The 22,771-nt window shown below is 40.9% G+C and overlaps 1 protein-coding gene and 1 pseudogene across 10 annotated transcripts in view; one reads left to right on the top strand and one right to left on the bottom strand.

The window, feature by feature from the left end:
* The window catches only part of NCOR1 (nuclear receptor corepressor 1), a 116,156-nt gene that overhangs the window by 15,351 nt on the left and 78,034 nt on the right, over positions 1-22,771 (top strand). For 5 of the 10 annotated variants that reach the window (XM_074974684.1, XM_074974683.1, XM_074974685.1 and 2 more), the window contains exons 2-7: positions 7,172-7,348; positions 10,273-10,418; positions 10,902-10,961; positions 12,685-12,880; positions 15,358-15,540; positions 17,696-17,809. In XM_074974684.1, coding sequence (XP_074830785.1) covers positions 7,241-7,348; positions 10,273-10,418; positions 10,902-10,961; positions 12,685-12,880; positions 15,358-15,540; positions 17,696-17,809 — 807 coding nt within the window. In that variant the 5' untranslated portion in view covers positions 7,172-7,240. The remainder of the gene's footprint in view (positions 1-7,171; positions 7,349-10,272; positions 10,419-10,901; positions 10,962-12,684; positions 12,881-15,357; positions 15,541-17,695; positions 17,810-22,771) is intronic. The other 5 variants (XM_074974688.1, XM_074974687.1, XM_074974690.1 and 2 more) reach the window with 1 other exon arrangement.
* LOC142000545 (uncharacterized) lies at positions 20,339-22,325 on the bottom strand (annotated as a pseudogene).

Below are 22,771 nucleotides of genomic sequence, written 5' to 3'. Positions count from 1 at the left end.
AAGAATTAAATCTCCTGGGTCTGTGGGGGGGAAAAAAAGACACTGAAAGCACAGCTGTGGAACAGCTGTAGAAACGTGGACATGTAGGAATGGCTATCACGGGGGATGTAGGCTAAGGGGTGCATCAGGGATTAGCAGCTGTCAGGGTTCCCTTCCCACTCTGAACTCTAGGGTACAGATGTGGGGACCCACATGAAAGAGCACCTAAGATTATTTCTACCAGCTTAGGTTAAAACTTCCCCAAGGCACAAATCCTTCCTTGTCCTTGGATGGGTACTGCTGCCACCACCAAGTGAGTTAGACAGAGATTCAGGAAAAGGACCACTTGGAGTACCTGTTTCCCCAAAATATTTCCCCCAAGCTCCTTCACCCCCTTTCCTGGGGAGGCTTGAGAATAATCTACCAACCAGATAGGTAACCAAGGTGAGCACAGACCAGACCCTTGGGTTTTTAGGACACTAAAAACCAATCAGTGTCTTAAAAAACAGAACTTTATTTATAAAGGAAAAAAAAAGGAAAGAAACACCTCTGTAAAATCAGGATGGAAAGTCATTTTACAGGGTAATAAGATTTAAAACATAGAGGATTCCCCTCTAGGCAAAACTGCAAAGTTACAAAAAACAGGGATAAATCTCCCTCTTAGCACAGAGAAAATTCACAAGCTAAAACAAAAGATAATCTAATACATTTCCTTCCTATTACTTACAATTTGTAATCTTAGATGGTTAGTTCATATATGGCTTTAGGAGATGTATTTTCTATACACTGGTTCCTTGCTGACCCGGAGAGAACACACAGAAAAAAAACCAAAAAACTTCCCCCACAGATTTGAAAGTATCTTCTCCCCTTATTGGTCCTTTTGGTCAGGTGCCAACCAGGTTATTTGAGCTTCTTAACCCTTTACAGGTAAAGGAGGGATTTTATGCTATCTTTAGCTGTATGTTTATGACAGCAGCAGTGCCACATGAAAGCAAATGAACTTTGCCAGGGATACCGTAAGGTGAGGGAGGGCAACAAGAAATCTGTTGCTGCCCCCAAAGACCTGCCACACTTGCAATGAACTTCATGCCATACTAGACGGTGGCCCCACTGGCACCCTGCAGAGCTCTGTGGACACCTTGGAGGAGCCTGAGTGAAGACTTCTGCCATGAAGAGGGAGAGGGAGGAGGAGAAAAAGGGAGGAGATGTGACGCGACGGGGGACACCAACTATGTTGCGAGCCAGGAGGACCTGTTTGGAACGCCACAGGAGTCTAGCCAGTCCCACCAGGAGAGCATAGATGAGCCTGCTGATGAAGGGGAAAGGAGGTAAGTGTGCTTGCACAGTTTTCCTTACAATGTTTGCTTTTGCTTCCCTCCTCCCCCAACCCTTGTGATCATTTAAAGATGGTGCCCGGCCCAGCTCTAGTGTACAAGACCATGGGATCAACTTTTCATTGTTTTACTATTATATTATGAGAAATAAGGTTTGGAAATAGATTCAAAACAAATTCCCGAACAGTACCAACATTCAGATTACACAATCCACGTTGATTCAGTGTCCTGTGCCCAGGTGCAGATAGAACAAACAGTGGTGGAGTCCCCATCTGCTTTTCATTCCCTTATTGGAATAGTCAGGAGGGCTATGAGGAGCACCTTGGCCATGTGAATAGGAATGTCCCTCTTATCTTTGTAACAGATCTCAACGAAACTTGAATGGAGATATTCTGCCATCCTCTCCTGAAGGTTTCTAGGGATGGCAGTCTTATTTCTTCTTCTGTCATAGGACACTTTCCCATGCCGTTTTGTTACAAGTTTGCCTGGTTCATTGCAGCAAACAGGGTAGTGATATACTGGTCAGGGCAGCTTTGAGATGCTAGTAGCAGATTGGTTTCCTGTGCCTTTGTGACCCTCAGGAATGAGCTATCAGCTAAAATCGCTACTAACTGTGAAAAATAGTACCAGTATTCACTGCCATTGCTCTCTACTTGTACCCATGGAATAGGGTCCAAAAATGTATGGGTTCATGTATAGAAAATAGGCCCCATCCTCTATGCCAGGCCGTACTCAACATGGCTGGCGCTGGAGCGCAGTACTGTGGTAAGGTGCTCGAAAGCTGAACTGTCAACATTAAAGTATTTATGGGAATAAAAGAAGGGAGTTTTGGAACTCCCATCTTTCCCATTCCATTGGAACTGTAAATTTAATGGTGCATCTGTCTTTTTTTTTTTTTTTTTTTAATCAGCAACTTCTGGTGTGGTGGCCTTGAGAGGTGCCTCCTTTACACACGCAGAATGCCTGACCTTGGTGAGGAGAAGGAAGAGGGCTAGGGAGGATGTGTTCGAGATCCTGCAAGCCAGAGGTTCACTGGACTGAACAAAGGTCATGGAGGGCCAGTATGACCAAGAGCATGAGAAGGACAGAGAGGATAGGCAAAAGGCCCAGGCGTGCCAGAAGGACAAGTTGTGGAAAATGCACTGTGACGTAATGGGTCTTCACAGACAGTAAACCCAAGAGGTGCAGACCCTGGCTCACTTACAGGTCCAAAAATCCTAGACTCATCAGCCTTTGCACTGTTTGGAGAACTCAGTGCTTCTGCTCCCTACACCTCCAAGATAACATGTGGCATCATGGACCACTTGCTTACCCCTACCAGTTTACTCAAGAGGAACAACAAGGAAAATGCAGCTTCATATACAGAGACCTGTGAAAACCACAGATTGGTGCATGCAAAGCTGCAACTGACTACATTGAACTACCTTTTTGTTTACACAAATGGACGTAAATGTTGACTTCCTTTTCAACCAGAATTTTAAAAGTTTTGCCCCATTAAGTTATAAGTTTGTATAATGTATGTATATGTTTGTACTCTGATTTTATGCACCTAATTTTTTCACTCAAATTATGTTTGTTAATTCACAACAAGTATCATGAAATGCATAATGGCAGTCAAGAAAGCCAACCACTTATAAATGCACCACAGAATTCGTAACGTCAGTAAAACATGCAGCCATATTTATAAATGTACAGAATGCACAACTCAATTCATAGTAACAGGCAAAGCCCCAGGCCCAACAGTATTTATAACTTGAAGGAGGCGCAACACAATATATATTAGCAGGCAAACCCTCCTCCCCCCCTCTACCCCCCCCCCCCCAACCCAAAATATGTTGTTTCAGTTACATGAGACAGATGCCACAGAACACTACAGTGGCTGACTGTGAAGCATCCCTCAAGTACATAGTTCCACATTTGGTTCTTCTAATAGCACTGGTGTCTGACCGTTCAAATTCAGAAGAGACATTCCACCTTACCACTCCACCCTGGTGGCAGTTTTTCTCCCTTTTTCTCACATACATTATGTAGCACACAACATGTAAATATAACCATTAGGATGTTTTTCTTGCTGTGATCTAATCTAGTGAGTAAACAATGCCAGCGACCCTTCAGTGTACCAGAAGCACATTCCATAGACGTTCTGCCTCTGCTGAGCTGAAACTTGAATCTTTCCTTGGTGCCGTCCAGATGGCCAGTATACGTCTTGATGAGTAAGTGGAAGGCTGGGTCTCAGAGAATCGCTGTTGGCATTTCCACATCTCCAGTGTTAATCCACTGCTCAGGAAAGGCTGACCCTAAATGCAACTTCTTGAACAGTCCTGTGTTCTTAAAGATGCAGGTGTCTTGCACCTACCCTGACCAACCTACATTGATATCAGTGACTCAACCCCTATGATCCACTAGCACTTACTTTTCCATGGTTATATATCCTTTTTTGTTGATGTACTCAGTAGCAAGGTTGGCTGGTGCCAAAATAGGGAGATCTGTTCCATCTATCTCCCCACAGCAGTTCAGGAACCCCATAGTTGCAAATCTATTCACTGTTCCTTGCCTTCCACTTATCATAGCCTGGCATAGCTGGAGGCAATTTATGACCTTACACGCTTGCATGACAGTGGCCCGCAGTGTAGATTTTCCAACTCCAGAATGATTTCCCCCGACTAGTAGCAGTCTGGCTTTTGCAAGCTTCCAGGTCGCGGTTGTCACTTGTTTCTCCACTGTCAATATAGGCCTTATTTTGCTATCTCTGCGTTGAAGGGCTGGGGCAAGATCAGCATACAAATACAGGACTGTGACTCTTTGCATCTGAAAGTTCTGCAGCCACTGTTCGTCGTCCCAAACATGCATTACAATGTGCTTCCACCCGTAAATGCTTGTTTCTCAGCACCAGAATTAGTGCTCCGCCATCTGCAGCTGCTCCATGAATACCACCAGCAACCTGGGATTTTTTTCACTAAATCCATCAACAAACTCTTCTTGACAATATCCTCGTATTCCCCATTGTGATCCCATTGTTTCAGTACTTCCTGCAGGTCTACAAATACAGGAGAATCATTTGTCGTGTTAGCAGTGTTCATGTTAATAGTGCTCAGCTCTCTGGGCCCCATGCTTCCGGCAAAGATGGCAGAGGCTGAAAAGCACGGTGTGGAATTTTTGAAAAATGGCTTGAAAATTATGGCATGTGGAAGATATTACAGGGTGGAAAAAATTGCATGCTGGGTATTTGACCCCATCTCCCAAAAATTCCTGGGCAAATCCTTGCTATCCCACAAAACTGTGAAAATATCCTGAAAGGGATTGTGCCAGATGGCAGTGCATGGCACACTGGGATAACCCTACCCATGGTGCACCATGCTTTATATCCATGCAAGCACTCCTGGTAAGTACGTAAATTGCCGATGCAATCAGCCAAATATGCACATGCACAGGTGAAGTACAAACTTCAGTGGCTGTATTATGATGTAAATTGTGTGGGCCAAAGCTTGTGGAGTAGACATGGTCTCCATTCTCCACCTCTTGGATCACCTTGACCTGGATTACTCCTGACACTATTTCTGCAACTTTTTTTTTTCCTTTTCTCTTCTCTAGCCTCTTCTCTCACTCCTAATTTTGACAATAATAAAATATAGCTTTTCAGCTTGAGAACTTGAATGTTGGCATGTTTCTAGTTCACAATGAGGAAGTCACTGGAAAAAACAAATGACTGAGCATTTTCACATGTACAATGTGAAGTTTCTAAAGTTGTTGATGTTGCCATGGAGTCTGAACACCATTGGGGAGTTAGAGGATAGTCATGCCTCTCTTCTCTACGCCCCCTCCCCCTTTCCGCCACTCTCAACTTGAGACTTGCAGATTCTGTTCCCCTAATAAAACTCGCATCTTTGCATGCCATTGCTCAACCAACAGAGACAAGATGTGCTGTCTGTAAGTTTTCATACATGATTTTGGTTTTTTTGCTTATTTTCTTTTTTGTTTTCCTGTTGCCTTAAAGGAATGTGGTCAAATTAAATATATATTTTTAATTTACTAAAAATGGAAATTTAAAAATTATAATCTTTCCCCATTTATGCTGTTTGTTACACCATGATTTCACTTAGCTGAGATACTGAATGGAGACTATTCACTTCCCTTTGATAAGTCAGTTTGTGGTCAGGTTTAATTTGCATTTTGTCAGACCATTGCCTCATGTGCATCTCTAGCACAATACAATGTTTGAGTTGCCAAAGCTATCATGTAATGTCTACCTAGCTTTTTAAATATTTGGGGGTTTTAAAAAAATTAATTTTATATTTTATGGAAGTTTGTTTTCAAAAACCCAAATCTGGCCCAGAAAGCATCCCTTGGATTCAACTTTAAGTCTCATTTAGACACCCACAAATCAGGAAACACAGGAAAGCATTCAAGGATTTTATATCTCAGCTGTACCCTCACACATGTGTGGATTAAAGTAGTGCTTAAAAGCATGATCACTTTCTCATTTTTTTTCCTGATATGTTAAATACTCATATATAACACTCAATGTGTAATATTGTGCAAGACTAAAGATACATACTGCATGAAACACACTTGTCAAACAGGATGGAACAACATACTACAGATACATTATTGGGCAACAGAGTGGTACTAAGGGAAAAAAGGCTGGCATGTGTATGTGTTTTGTATTTAAATAACAAGTAAGACTGTAGAGACTATATAAGAATACTGAGGTTAGTTGTTCATGGCAGCTTATGTTGCTAAGCAGATGGGCTGCTGAATTTTCTCAGCTGGAATTTTTTCAAGGTGTGTGCCTTAATTATCACTTTCATCCAAGAACAGAGTACAGAGGTCACAAGTGCATGCATAACCATGTCCAGGTCTGCTCCCCCAGATGGGGGCAGGCTCTTCTAGCTAGTTGCAGATGAAAGTGGGTAGTTTTTTGTTGCCATAGCTATTTGGATATCCAGTAGCGATAAGAATTTCCAAGACTGCTGACTGATTTAAATGATCTTCAGGCAGGTTCTTGGTAATGGAGGATGTTTTTTTTTTTTGTTTGTTTGTTTGTTTTTTTTTTTTAAAAAGGCTAGTTCTTCAAAGCTTCTTCCTACAAGCATTGCCTCAATCTTGGGTGGGTTCTGTGTAAACAAGATACCTTTTAGTTTGTGCCAGCAGCATCTACACAGGGCATTAAGAGTACAACGCTTCGGAGCACTCTGCAATTCACATCCCTGTAATCCATACTGGAGTGGAGTGTAGACATAAACTGAGACTGATAACAAGGCTGCCATTTTTAATGATGGCTTTTATGCGTGCCTACCTACCTAAGAACTAAGGCTGCCAAGCTGCCATTCAATAGTAATAACTTCTTGTAGGGTCCAATAGAACTGGTGACATAGTGAATATTGAGCCATCTGGCCTCTAGGTTCACTTAATAAGGACGTACGGAACCTTTTTCATATCCATTTTAAAAAAAAAAAGTTCCCAAAGAAAAGAGGTGCATAGGTGCATTTAGCTCATTATACCTTATCCTAAGGTAATTATCACGATACAGCTTGGCTATATAAGAACTCCTTCAGTATCTTTAAGTGACCTGTTTAAAAAGTAAAATCTTTCTAATTAAATTGGTGACTGTTAAAAGGATGTACTCTGACAATATAATTCTCAAATCCTTTTGTAGCTAATGCTGACCCGTCTGTTTTTGAGCCCATTTAAGAACAGCTAGCAGGATTCAAACTAGAGCAACCTATTGAATAAATGTATTGTGTGCGTGGGGAAGCTTTTACTGGTAATGGTTGTTTTGCTTAGGTGACTATGGTTATAATGTGTTGGAAGTACATCTGGTACTTCATTGCTTATCAGTGTTCTTTTTTTCCTTTTAGGCGGTTTCCTAGAAACATGATTGCTTGCTGGTGTTGATCTCACAGTTTGTGAAGACTCCTTCTCTGATAATGTCAAGTTCGGGCTACCCTCCTAACCAAGGAGCATTCAGCACAGAACAGAGTCGTTATCCTACTCACTCTGTCCAGTACACCTTCCCTAACGCGCGACATCAGCAGGTAAGGAGCAGATACCATGCAGATTACAACCTGAACCTGTCATTCGGGTATTTTGCTCATGCCAAATGTGTATTTTTACCTACTTAATCCTAGGTCAAAGATGTTTTGAAAAACAATGAAATTTCAGAGTATTGAACCTAATTAAAACTGATGAGGGGAATTTACATACTTATGCTCTGTCTTCCTTTGATGGAATTTGGCCAGTGCACCAAGTTTAATACCTCTAATTAAACAAAATGTGGGATATGGTTTGAAATGTTTCTGGCCATATTTAGATGCCTTATGTAAAAGGTGTCCCTTCCAGCGTTATATTGCTCCCTAACAAGATATTGATTCACAGGAGTTTGAGTTTATCCTTACTTCCTGCAGCCCTGTGGTTTGTGAAATCTGGTGAGATCCCAGCCCAAGGTGGTAAGACTGTTATGATGACGTTGTAGTAGTCTACCAAAATATTAAAACCGTGCAGGCATCCTAAGTCAAATGTTCAAATTGTCAGTTATATGCTACTTCCTATTTTCAATTCTGTAAATCCCCTCAAGAAAAATGTTATATGTTTCAGTGTTTAGTTAGTTTCTTAGTGTACGAAGAGAGTGGAGTAGCAATATGTATTTGCAAATAGAGAACCTTCTCTCTAAAATAAGGCAGTCTTTTTTGATTCTCACTTCCTCTGGTTTTATTTTTAATGTTGAAAACTCAAATGTAAATATGTGTAAACCAGAGTGGAGTGACAGAGGACACATTTTGACCACTGAGCAATGCTGCTGCCAATTTTGGCTTGCTAAATAGTTGGTCAAAAAATTTTTTGCTGAAAACCTTAGATTTTATAAACTGCACACTTCTTCTGTTTGTTGGCTTGGCTCTCTTAGGATAAAATCAAGAAGATTTAAATGTCTTTTGAATATAGTACCATATATTGTGAAATTAATACAACTTTTCTATTTTTGTGGTTGGTTTTGTCCTAACTGGAACACACAATCTCTGAGGAACTAATTGAAAATTATGTTCTTTTTTTAGTCTTACTTTTAATCTAGTAATGCTTAATTACTAGGCGAGGTGTAGCCAACATAGAAGAGAGGCTGGATTTGGAATGGAAACACTAATTTTCCAACAGTGTGCAAAGATGACTTGTATAATCTTTGACAAATCTAATAATGTTTTCTGAGTTAAAAAGTGACCTGTCAAACGCTGTGACAGAATGGTTCCTACAAGTGCCATAGGAGGTCAGTCTCAGGAATGGAGGGAGTCTCTCTACTGTGGGGCCCAGGAGCTCTCCATGAGAACTTACCATTGCCTAGCTCCTCCTCTTCCTTCCCTCTAAGAACATTGGACTAGATCCCTGGGTAGGTCAGAGCAATACTTAGTACACCTGGATGTGTGTGTGGGGAGTAATGGTGGGTTTACAATACTATTTTCCCACTGATTCCCCCACCCCATCCCCAATCATTGAGGGGTAGCAGGAGCCAAACTGGCCCTTCGGACAAGTTATTCAACTTGGGGCAGCTCTAGCTTGTATCCATGAATAGCGGTCTACAAAGTGCTGTTCTGCTTGCTAGGATTACCAAGATGAATTGCACTCTGGTCTTGCCCTCACTCATCCCCAACCTGCCCTAGAATGTCCCCATGCCTGGTTGGCTAGGAAGGACTGGTGTAGGGCTGGCTATATTAGGGTTCCCTTCCACTAGGGAAATCCTTAGCTGCTGCCTTAATGTAGCTTTGGGTCTGGGTTGCACCACTGGAGTAATGCAAAGGGGACTCGAGGGATTGAAGATCTGGCCTACTATGTGCTCTTTGGTCACTGGTGCTGAGTAGGGTAAATCTCCTGGCTAATGAGGTGGTTGATGAGTTGTTGAGGGTTATTTTGCATGTTAAGAGTTAGTGTTCATTGCGTTTTTTAAAGAAAATGGAAATCTATAAAAAGACCCATGTTAGAATAAGTGGTGTTGTTTAGATTAGTGTCTCCTAGACCTCCCTTTGATTGTAAACTCCATGGGTCGCTTCTGTATCCTACTGAATCTAATATCACATTTCAAAATATCTTGAGCTGCATTTGGAACCTTAAACTTCAGCTCTTATGAAAGGATCTTCAAAAATGGAGAAGTTGTGTGGTAACTGGACAGTTTAAGGCCACTTGTATGTTGAGTTCCAATACTTCAGTGGATAGTATTCTGTACTCATGATATAATATTGGGGATATAAAACTTTCTTTCTAATCATGTCTAAAACAATGGTTTTAAAAGTTTACTGGTCCTGAGAATATGGGTACTGCATCTTTGCAACTGTTCCCATGTGATTGTAACAGCTAATCTCCCATGAACAACTGGAGCTAGATATTAATGTCATACCATTTGCAAGTTGTGATTCCAAGCTTTCATATGGCACAGAGCTTTCATTTCTCATAATCTCGGAGTTTAAATCTGTGTCAAGCTTTGGTTAACAAAGCTCTTCTGGCACTTGTCCAGGACTGAGCATATTGAGTCCTGGAGCTCAGTCCTGGTCTAATCTAGTCACTACACGTGTCTGCTAGTGTATAGATGCAATCATTTTTCCCTAGACAGGTCTGAATATATTCACTAGGAATGAATATGTGAATTTCATTCTCATTTCCTTTATATTCTCCCCATTCCCAGACCTCCTCTCTTTTTTGGGCTCCAAATTACTTTGCAGTTCCTGTGATGACTGTGATAGTGGATTTTATGACTCTATTTCTCTAATCTATTTTTTTGGAGTTCCAAAAAATGTCTGTAAAAGAAACTTCCCATTTTAAGACTTAGATGTTGGCTTGAAGCAAAGCTGTGATAATCCGGTCTTGATTTGCAAGAATTCTTCAGAAACCATGATTCCTTCATCTCCTGAGTACTTTGGCTCAGTGTCATAGCTTTTGAATTTTCATTCTTGCTTAAATATCAGGACTGTTTTTCGTTTAGGAGTTTGCAGTTCCTGATTATCGTTCTTCTCATCTGGAAGTCAGTCAGGCAACTCAACTCTTGCAGCAGCAGCAGCAGCAGCAGCAGCAGCAGCAACTTCGTCGACGGCCTTCCTTACTTTCTGAATTTCACCCAGGCTCTGACAGGTAAGGGCATTCTGTTTTATTTTTAGATACAAGAGAAATCTGTTACGAGTTGAACCAGACTTTATAAAAGGTATATATTCATAATTAAAAAGTATGCTTCCCCAGTTCTTGCTTAAGGACTTAGCTTTATTAAGCACAGGGTTCTCCATTAACTAACCGTATTGGTCTGTTTACGGTATTTGACAATATTTTAGATTTGCCTTGTTTAAAACCCATTGCACAACTCCCCAGCCCACTTGGCTTAAATAAGATGTTTGTTTCCTAGATAGGAAGTGACACCTGTGCTTCACTTCCCCCCCACCTCTCCCAACAACTTTTATAGCAAGCAATAAGAACCCTTGTGCATATCACAAACTAGTTCTTTAGAAATATTTTGGCCATAAGTGTGTAACGTTTGTTTCTTTGAGATACAGTGACAAGTGAAGTTATACAGCAAAATTAAAGAATCATCACAGTGTGAATATTATCCATCATGTTTCCTAGATTTCACTGGGATAAAATTCATACACTTGAATATTCAGCAGAGGGTATTTGTCTGTCTAGGTAAGTAAGAAGCAGCAGAGCTAGTTGGGTTGTTTCATTTGTCATAACAGTATAAAATACTTAAATGTGGTGCAAAAATGCAAGCAATTGGTGGTGATTTTTGGCAAAAAAGGAATAAAACAATTTACATCACTTGACATAGTTCAGAGTCAAATGTTCTTGGGACTGTTTTGCAAGTTTGTTTATTAAACCAGTCCTGCTTGTATGGTAAATAGATATGACTGCTGTTTTGGCTCCAGCAGATTAATATTGCAGTGCTATAGTTGGCTGTTACTGTCATGAAAGCTGCTGTGTCTTTCTTTTTTTAAATAAAAATGGTTGGCTTTATATCAACTAAATATGCTTTGCATTGATGTAACTTAAGGCAGTAAATGCCAGCTAAATACTGATTAATGTTTATTAAATAATTGTATTTAACCGGATTTTCAACTAAGAGGTATGCAGTGTGCTTTGAATACCAGACTTGAAAATAATCATAAAGATTAATTCAGCCACAGATCTCAATGAAATTTTAATAATCTGAATACATTTTAGATACTGGGAATGCCCAACTGTGTAGGGGAAAGTTTAAGTATTGTGATTGTTTTGCTCACTCATTGGTATAATCACATTCCGATGCACAGAGGTATGCATATGATACTCCTTGCAGTGAGGTGAAATTGTACTCCTGTCTTGCACTTACACTACTTCAAATGCAGTGTTGTTGCTCATGGCTCACTCTGATCACAGATCAGAAGTGGTCTGTGCTGATCATTACTCTGGTGATAGTTAGTGTGTAAAATAAATGAATAGCTCCCCAACTCTGGATGCTAAATTGGAATATTCCCAGAAATAATAACCTTAGACCCAGTATTTGGGAAACTAGTTGTCTTCATCTTGCAATTTATGAAGAAGATAGCTGGATTTGGTTTAGTGCCATCAAAGTACTAGAGTGCTTTGATAACCTACAGCAGGTAAAAGGACAAAAAAACTGTTCTCAAATTGTGAAAAGCTCATTCACCAGTTTTGGCAAAATACAGGAAACTACTGTCATTTCTTCTCATGAAATCTTCTAAGAAGGTGGTGAAGCATATGGGATATCTTACTGACATCCTGTGTAATTCACTGCAAAGAAGCTAGTGATGCTGCTATTTTGCTTTGGAAAAAAATGAGTGGGAAGAGTCACCAAATCACTTCCCAGCCCCCAACATAGATGGTAGAGCACTACTGACAAGTACTTGAACTTGAGAGTGTGGTGTAGACAAAGTTCCAAATAACTTCAATTTCTAATTAAGATACTTTTTATATGTATTTGAAATTTCTTCAGAAGAAAAATAATTAATTGAACTACTGTGCTTTTGCATAATTCTGTGGAATGCAATACTAAACTTACTGATGTGAAGGCTTTTTGGTGCTCTTTCTTGACCCAAACCTGTTTTCTGATATACTTGTAGTAATGGCATAAGTTTCATGGCCTGCTGTGAAGTGATGGACATTTAAAATAGTACCTTTGTGGGCTTAAATTAACTTTTAGTCAAAATCCATTTTAAAAATAAAAGCCAATTTTCTGCAACATACCACTTAAAAACTTTTGCCCTTCTCACTATTTAGAAAGAGTTTTGTGACGCTCTTCCCTATAGTCTTGGAAATGGGACACAACCATTAAATAATGCACCATATGGAGTTTTTTTGATAGATGTATATTTTTAATTTAATTGTTTTTACAATCTCTTTTGTTCCTTAGGCCTCAAGAAAGGAGAACTGGCTATGAGCAGCAATTTCACCCAGGTCCGTCACAGACTGATCATGATTCATTGGAATCTAAGCGACCACGTCTTGAACAAGTTTCGGATTCCCATTTTCAGCGTGTTAGTGCTGCTGCTGTCCTGCCTTTAGTACATCCTCTACAGGAGGGATTACGATCTGCAGATATTAAGAAGGTAAAGACAGTTTTTGTTGCAATATTGAAGGTGTGCCTTAATATGTTAGAAAATTGATTAGATGACTATTTTAAAGATTGTTGTGGCTGAAAATAGTATTAACTTAAAAATTGTATCAAGTTACACCATTTCTGTGATGCGCATTTGAATATTGACTGCTCACTATTTAGAAACATGTTTTGTTCACAAGTATAGTTGCAAGTTATAGTAGTGTGCTCACTAGCTATGTGTTGGAGTAGTAAAAAAACCATCCCAGTAAGTTGCATAATATGCTTGAAGGTTAATTGTTTCTTGTACAGAATGTTGGAACACTTAACTTATAGCTGCCACTTGAGTTTAATTTAAAAAAAACATCGCTTCAGCAATATTATGTAGGTTTCTGTTGAAAAAGTATTAGTGCAGTGATCTCTGCTCCAGTCTTAAACTGCCAGCAGATGGTGACAGACAAAACAGCTGAAATGCCTTTCCCTCTGCAAATCTCCAAGACACTTCCTTGTATTTGGAAATATAATAGGCCTAGAATGCAGCCTATTTATTTAATTGAAAAGTGTTGCCCTTCTGTGACTTTGCATGAAAGACTTTGAGAGGCAGAGTTGCCCAGTGAGTGCTGGATTGGGGCTCAGTACCCCATGCTTTTATTCTTGGCTTTGCCACTATTCTGCAAGTCACTAAACCTCTCTTTGCCTCTGTCTCCCCTCACACCATACGACATGTCTGCTTGGATTATAAGCTCGTTAGGTGGATGGTATCTAATGTGTTTGTGCACATGGAGCCCCACTCTGGATTGGGTCTCTAGACTCTACCATAAAGCAAATAATAAATAATGTAAACCTATTACTTTAACAACCTTAAGTTTTTGTTCCATCTTTCACGATGGAAATAGGTCTCTGCATTGATCCAGAATAACACGGTTCATGATAGGTAATGCAAAGGACTACCTTTCCCTGTATGAGTAAGAATTCCTTTTTTTGCAGAAAATATTGGGAGTAACGTGACTACAGTATCTTATCTCCTTCATCTGACACTTTAACCATGTTAAGGAGAAGATAGTATTCTCTGCTAGCTAGAGCAAGGGATTGTAAATCAGGTGACTGGAGTTCTGTTTCTGACTGTGCCATTGACTTGCTCAAGGTTACGCAGCAAGTCACTTAGCCTCTTTGTACCTAAATTTTTCCCATCTGTAAAATGATGCAACCTACCTACCAAGTGTTAAGGTTTAATGAATGAGATGCTTTAATCCCTAGCTGAAAGGTTCTATAAAGTATAATTGGTGAAGTATTTCTCTAGATTGAGCATGACTTACAAAAAATGGCCAAGATTTAAAAATGTGTGTGCCTAAAGTTAAGCCTGGTCTACACACTCAGATTGCACTAACTAAATCTGTTTCTAAGTCAGTCTACTTAAATTTATGTGGTTCCCCTCTGTGGATGCTCTTAAATTAGATAAAGATTGGATACATCTGTGGTAGAAACGTGAGTTAAGCTGATGCAATTTCTGTGTGTAGAGACTAACCCCATATTTCCTAAATTTATACTTAAACTCTTAAAAGTGGACTGAGTTTGAAAGTTGGCTTAAATGGAATATTCTAGGCGCTTCTCATTTTAGAAAATGAGGCAATTTGTTTTTATTAGGTGCCGAAGTATGGATTCAAAAGCTAATAGTTGGTACCCATTTTAAACAAATTTTGGATAGTGTATTTTTATACTGCCTTTAATTATTTACTGCGGCTTTTCATATTCTAAATACAGCACTTTTCTGTGAGCTAAAGTAAAATCCATATTAACATGATACAGCATCTTAATATCTTGCTCTGTTGCATTGCAAAGATAAGCTCAAAGGGGCATTGGAGGAGCCAGTCAGATGTGTACAATGTTATGTTTTCATTTAGTTATGAATAATTTTTATCCAAGTGGTGTACTGAAATGCACGGTCTCAATCTTATATGCAATTTAAGGTACCTTCAGGAAATATGGAACTAAAACACTTAATTTGTTTCAGTGAGACTGGTTTGGATAAGGCATACATTTTCCAAGTTAGTCATCAGTGCATTCAAGATTTCATCATGTTTGTCTTTAAACATGTCTTCAGAGATCTACTTTTTAACATGAATGCCTGTGAAGAGTTGAAGATGGCCCTAATGGGGCCCTATACTTGTAAATGTAAATAGAAACTAAATTATTTAAGATGGATTTTAAAAGGGTGACATCATGATCTTTTTGTTAATTCCAGGCTGCATGAAGTAAAAATGACAGGAAAAACTGAGTACTTTTAGAAACTTAAATTAAACTTCAGAATTATCAGTGTTAAAGTGATTCTAGGCAGTAGTGTAGATGGCTGAAAGCTCTGGTCAATTTATACTTGGACAACTTTATGTATTAAGATTTGAGACTACATCTGGAGATTGTAACATAACTAATTTATCTGTCTTTAAGTATTATGTAAGAAAACATGATCAAATTGTTCCTTGTTTATTTAAGGAACCAGCTTTTGGAGGCAAGCATGAAGGGCCATCTTCTCCAGTCTCTGGTCAGCCCTGTGGAGAGGACCAGAATGCATCACCTTCAAAACTGTCAAAAGAAGAGTTGATACAGAGCATGGATCGTGTAGATCGAGAAATTGCAAAAGTGGAACAGCAGATCCTTAAACTGAAGAAAAAACAAGTAAGTCAGCAACAAAGAACACCATAACCAATGCTATTTTTATTTTCAGTTGGCAGAGCACAATATTAAAGTGTTTGCAAAAAATAAATAAACGAAACTGCTTAATTACAGTTTGAGTCAAAGTTCTTGTTCTGTAAGCAATGTGTACTACGTAAACTTGTAAATGGGTTGGATGTTATGAGGATGTTATGTTATAATCTAGTTCAGAGGTTCCCAAGCTTTTCTTATTGTGTACCCCCCTTCCGGATCTATCAGTTGCCGACATACCCACTTCCAGATTTACCAGATGCCTACATACCCCTACCCTTCTCATCACTGATACTTTGTTTTCCTCTTAACACTATCTGTCTTTAGCCATCTGTCCCTATTTCACTGTTATGTATAGATATAGTTATAGTGTGACACATACAACCGAAAAAAACCCCTCACTAAGTTCTGAGCTCAGTTAGACTGGAGAGTTGCTGAGCAACTCAACCCGCTCTGTATGGTGATTGGAGGTGAGGGCTGTGTACATCAGCATCTCTGCATATCTATGTTCTCATTGTTACATGTTGAAGTAAATTAAGTACCATATTTTATATAACAAATTCCCACAGAATTTTAAAGCTTCATCTGAGTAGCCTATTATGAAAATGCAATAAATAAAATAATAAATAAAATCCACCATTACGTAATTTCTCCATGTACCCCCTAAAGATATCTCACGTACTACAGTTTGGGAACCCTTGATCTACTTCATAAATGCTGGCTTTTATTTTTTTTAAACAAGATTCTTGGAAAAACTATCTAGAGATGTTAAGAGTAAAACTACTTACTTAGAAAAACATTGGTAACATTAAATGTTAAGATCTTGAATTCATTAATCTTAAGAGTGATTTTTTTAAATCTTACTTTTTTTAGTAAAGCAGTATATTTTAATGCAGGACTAACTTTTGTAACTATTTTGCTGTAAATTTGCTTAGATGAATAGCTATATAGTAAAAGAGCAACAACTTCAAACTAAATGCTGCATTATGGTCTTGGAGCATTTAATCAGTCTTGTGAGTTCTTATTCCAGCTTGTTATACCTTAGATTAGAACAGCAAAAGAGAACTTGACTGGTTCTCTTACAATATTTACTGACACATTAGCACTTGTGATCTGCCTCTGTCACTTCCTTGGGTACAAAATCAGTGATTGATCATGCAGATTTCTTGGAAATATATATATTTTAAATCAGAACCATTAATTGAATCCCTGATTTAAAACTAAAAAAAAAAATTGTACTGTAAGTTCTTAGATACTTTAAATGAACTGTAAAATTCGGACTCGATCCTGTTCCGAGTACGTGGCATTTTATAAAATGTTAAAAGCTGATTTCTTACACAACACTATAACACAGCAAATCATGTATAAGGGGGTAGACATAGCCATTACATTGGAGGTGTATATTGTTCTTTATTGTATGTTTCTGGCTTGCAGGAGGGAAGGATATTTACAGCACAAAGATTAAACTGACATTGATTCATATATAAAGGAATGTTTTGGTGAGAGAGGCAAATCACAAGAGGTTAATTGCTGTGAAAAACAAAGATTGCATATATTTGGTTGTTTGATGTTACTATAACCTTTTAAACTTCTGTGTGTGTGTGTGTGTGTGTGTTCAGTAACTTTTTTCTGCCATGAAGTATGGTTTTGGATTGTCAGAATAATAATGACAGGAGTTACTTCAAATAAGGAGTTCAAAAGAATATCAGCAACCAGGATTTTAAGTATATTATTTTAATATACTGTCAAACTTTTTGGGGGAGTATTGCCTCAGCATGAAAGCTTGAGACAATTGGTATTCCTTGGCTTTAATATTTTGGTTGAAAGTTAAATATTTTTATTGGTAAACCAGAACACAGCACTGTGCATTTAATTGAATCAGACCTGTTTCAGTTTGACAGATGTGGGTGCACCTCAAAAAGGTTTAGTTTACAAATATTAGTGCAAAAATACTGTCTTTTTGCCACTTCTATTGGCACTAAACCCGTTCATTCATACCTTGCAAATTAAATGATGAAATGGCAGTCACAGCAAACTGTTGATCAGATGCATATTTTATCTCTGGTGACTAATTACTGGTTAGGGTAACATGGTGCGGATGGCTGATTTTCTTTCTCTCGTCTCTTAGCAACAACTTGAAGAAGAAGCTGCTAAACCTCCAGAGCCAGAGAGGCCTGTCTCCCCTCCTCCAGTGGAACAGAAACACCGCAGTATTGTCCAAATTATTTATGATGAAAATCGGGTAAGCTTGCTTCTTAGATTTGGTTGGCTGAGTATGATTCTATGTAATCTTACACATTGTGCTACATTCCTCTTTGTGCGCTATTTCAGTCTTTTAAATATGCTGCAGTCGTTTCATATTTTAACCATTTTGATTATTTTTCAATCAGAACGTAGTAACTTCTTTTTTAATGACAAATGCTTGCATGAGATTTTCATTCCAAATCTCAGAATGTTTTGGGCCTTGAAGGTGACATGAAAATGAGTCTGTGAGACCATGATCTCTGGATTGGTGCTTTGATAACATTTTAGTGCCTCATGGAGTTTGATCTCCTGCATTGTCTTTAATCACATAAATACTGGCACGCCTGACTGAGTGGTAAATTCTCATTTAAATTTTGTAGATGAGTAATATGGGGTGTAACATGGGGTTCCATGCCTTTTTAAAAAAAATCTGAGTTCTGACACTTAAGGATTTGGATGAATGTAAAGATGAAATATTTGGGCAAACTTTTAGAGCTGCTTATGCTGCATTAGTGGCTAATAAAAAGCAGAAGTTCAGTGACCCCAAAACTGCAGCAACTCTGATCTACCAGATCCCTGGTCTGTTAATCTGTTGAACAGCTCTCAAAGTCCATTTTTTGGTTTTCCTAGGAATTTCTGGGTTAGGGGACTATAAGTATAGGGGGTAACTAAGGCCATGTCTATACTACAAAAGTACTCCGATTTTACAGAAGTCAATTTTTGGGAACAGATTTTATAAAGTCAAGTGCATGTGTCAACACTAAGCACATTAATTCGGTGATGTACGTCTACAGTACTGTGGCAAGCGTCGACATTCCGAGCGGTACACTGTGGGTAGCTATCCCGCAGTCCCCGCTGCCCATTGGAATTCTGGGCTGAGCTCCCAATGCCTGATGGGGCCAAAAATTTGTCGCGGGTGGTTATGGGTAAATGACGTCGGTCAACCCTCCTTCCCTCCATAAGAGCAACAGCGGACAATCATTTCGCGCCCTTTTCCCTGGACTGTCCGAGCAGACGCCATAGCACAGCAAGCATGGAGCCTGTTCAGCTCACCGAAGCAGTTCTGACCATTGTAAACACCTCATGCATTATCGTGCAGTTTATGCAGAACCAGCACCTGAAAAACCAGGCGAGGAGGCGACGCAAGTGCGGTGATGAGGACATGAACACAATTTTCTCTAAAACCGCGGTCCCCAGCAATTTGGAGATCATGGTGTTTCTGGGGCAGGCTCATGCCGTGGAATGCCGATTCTGGGCTCAGGAAACAAGCACAGAGTGGTGGGAACCGCATAGTGTTGCAGGTTTGGGATGATTCTCAGTGGCTCCGAAACTTTCACATGCATAAGGGCACTTTCATGGAACTTTGACTTGCTTTCCCCTGCCCTGAAGCTCAAGAATACCAAGATGAGAGCAGCCCTCACAGTTCACAAGCGAGTGGCAATAGCCCTCTAGAAGCTTGCAACGCCAGACAGCTACCGGTCAGTCGGTAATCAATTTGGAGTGGGCAAATCTACTGTGGGGGTTGCTGTGATGCAAGTAGCTAACGCAATCATTGAGCTGCTGCTATCAAAGGTAGTGACTCTGGGAAATGTGCAGGTCATACTAGATGGCTTTGCTGCAATGGGATTCCCTAACTGTGGTGGGGCTATAGACGGAACGCGTATCCCTATCTTGGGACCGGACCACCAGGGCAGCCAGTACATAAACCAAAAGGGGTACTCTTCAATGGTGCTGCAAGCACTTGTGGATCACAAGGGACGTTTCACCAATATGAACATGGGATGGCCGGGAAAGGTTCATGACGCTCGCGTCTTCAGGAACTCCGTTTAAATGGCTGCAGGAAGGGATTTACTTCCCAGACCAGAAAATAACTGTTGGGGATGTTGAAATGCCTATAGTTATCCTTGGGGACCCAGCCTACCCCTTAATGCCCTGGCTCAGGAAGCCGTACACAGGCACCCTGGACAGTAGTAAGGAGCTGTTCAACGATAGGCTGAGCAAGTGCAGAATGGTGGTAGTGTGTGCATTTGGACGTTTAAAGGGTCGCTGGCGCAGTTTACTGACTCGCTCAGACCTTAGTGAAACCAATATTCCCATTGTTGTTGCTGCTTGCTGTGTGCTCCACAATCTCTGTGAGAGTAAGGGGGAGACATTTATGGCGGGGTGGGAGGTTGAGGCAAATTGCCTGGCCACTGAATATGCGCAGCCAGATACCAGGGCGGTTAGAAGAGCAAAGCAGGAAGCGCTGTGCATCAGAGAAGCTTTGAAAACCAGTTTCATTACTGGCCAGGGTACTGTGTGATACTTCTGTTTGTTTCTCCTTGATGAAAACACGCCCCCTTGGTTGCCTCTAAATTCCCTGTAAGCCACCCGCCTTACCCCCTTCGATCACAGCTTGCTTGCAAAGGAAATAAAGTCACTATCGTTTAAAAAACATGTATTCTTTATTAATTGATTATAAAAAATAGGGAGATAACTCACAAGGTAGCCCGGGTGGGGTGTGGGAGGAGGGTAGGAAAAGGCCACTTTAAAACTTGTTGAATGCCAGCCTTCTGTTGCTTGGGCTGTCCACTGGGGTGGAGTGGTTGGGTGCCTGGAGCCTCCCCTCACCCCCGCGTTCTTGGGCGTCTGGGTGAGGAGGCTATGGAACCTGGGGAGGAGGGAGGGCAGTTAAACGGGCTGCAGCGGCCGTCTGTGATCCTGCTGCCGTTCGTGAACCTCCACCAGACACCGGAGCATGTCTGTTTGATCCCGCATTAGCCCCAGCATCGCATCATGCCTCCTCTGATCTTCCTGCCGCCACCTCTCCTCATGTTCGTCGGCCACTTTCCTGTACTCTGCTATTGTGTCCCTCCACACATTCTGCTGAGCTCTGTCAGTGCCGGACGACTGCATGACCTCAGAGAACATTTCATCGTGCGTGCATTTTTTTCGCCGCCTTATCTGAGATAACCTTTGGGGCCGAGGAGGGAGGCTTGAAACATTTGCAGCTGCTGGAGGGGAAAAAAAGGGAGTGAAGTATTTTAAAAGATACGTTTTACAGAACAATGGCTATACTTTTTCACGGTGAATAACACTATTCACATTACACAGCACATGTGATTTTGGTACAAGGTCGCATTTTGCATCTTATATTGAGTGCCTGCGGCTTTGGTGTTAGAGATCGTATACGCAGTGCCAGGCAACAGAATTCGGCAACAGAAGGTGGCCATGATAAGCCATAGTCTTTCGGCTTCTGCAACCTTTATAACAGCAGCGCCTTCCTCTCCCATACCAAGCAAAGCACGTTGAGTTGACCATTTAGTGCTGTGGTTTTCTTGTTAACGTGCAGCAGCAGATACCAAACTAACCCCCTCCTCCCATCCAATTCTCTGGGATGATCGCTTTACTCCTCCCCCCACCGCGTGGCTGGTATCAGGGAAGATCCCTGCTAGTCAAATGCAAACAGCTCAGCGCCAATCTCTTCCTCTCCCCACCCTCCCCTTCCCCCCCCGCGTGGCTAACTGTGGGGAGGATTTCTTTTCAGCCACAGGCAAACAGCCCAGTAGGAATGGCCACCTCTGAATGTCCCCTTAATTAAATTCCCCTATTTCAACCAGGTTACCATGAATGATATCACTCTCCTGGGGATAACACAGAGATAAAGAACGGATGTTGCTTGAATGCCAGCAAACACCGGGACCATACGCTGCCAGGCTTTGTCATGCAGTGATACCAGATTACTTGCTACTAGCATGGCGTGGTAAAGTGTCCTACCATGGAGGATGGACTAAGGCTGCTCTCCCCAGAAACCTTCTGCAAAGGCTTTTAGAGTACCTCCAGGAGAGCTTCATGGAGATGTCCCTGGAGGATTTCCACTCCATCTCCAGACACGTTAACAGACTTTTCCAGTAGCTGTACTGGCCACAAATGCATCCCGAGTCATCAGGGCTACTTAATCATTAAAAAACGCCTGGCTTTTATAACATGTATTATATTTAAAAAGGTACACTCACCAGAGGTCCCTTCTCCGGCTTCGTTGAGTTGGGAGGTTATTTCAGTCAGAGTGATAAAAAGATCCTGGCTGTCAGGGAGAATGGTGTGTTGTGCGCTCTCCTCAAGCTCGTCCTCCTCCTTCTCATCTTCCCCATCCACCAAATCCTTAGGCAAGGCGGAGAGTACCCCATCATCGGAGTCCACGGACAGGGGTGGGGTAGTGGTGGTGGCCCCCGCCCTAGAATTGCATGCAGCTCAGCGTAGAAGCGGCATGTCTGGGGCTCTGTCCCGGAGCATCCGTTTGATTCTTTGGTTTTCTGGAACGGTTGTCTAAGCTCCTTAAGTTTCATGCGGCACTATGTTGCATCCCTGCTGTAGCCTCTGTCCCTCATGGCCTCGGAGATTTTTTGAAATGTTTTGGCATTTTGTCTTTTGGAATGTAGTTGTGATAGCACGGATTCCTCTCCCCATACAGTGATCAGATCCAGTACCTCCGGTTCTGTCCATGCTGGAGCTCTTTTTCAATTCTGGGACTGCATGGTCATCTGTGCTGATGAGCTCGCCTGACCAAACAGGAAATGAGAGTCAAAAGTTCCTGGGGCTTTTCCTGTACACCTGGCCAGTGCATCCGAGTTCAGAGTGCTGTCCAGAGCAGTCACAAGGGTGCACTGTGGGATAGCTCCCAGAGGCCAATACCTTTGAACTGCCTTCGCAGTAACCCTAATTCGAAACGGCGATGTCGATTTCACCTAATTTCAGTTAATCGCCTCGTTGGGGAGGAGTACAGAAATTGGTTTTGAGAGCCCTTTATGTCGAAAAAATGGCTTTGTTGTGTGGATGGGTGCAGAATTAATTCGATTTAACGCTGCTAAATCCGACATGAACTCATAGTGTAGACCAGGCCTAAGAGTGCCTTACTGTTTTGGTTAGTTACATGGGCAAAATATTAGTGTGTTTAATGGTACTTCATGTGCATTTTAAAACA

This window comes from Natator depressus, chromosome 17 (assembly GCF_965152275.1).
Source record: "Natator depressus isolate rNatDep1 chromosome 17, rNatDep2.hap1, whole genome shotgun sequence".
NCBI lineage: Eukaryota > Metazoa > Chordata > Testudines > Cheloniidae > Natator > Natator depressus.
This window is presented reverse-complemented; position numbering and strand designations above follow the sequence as displayed.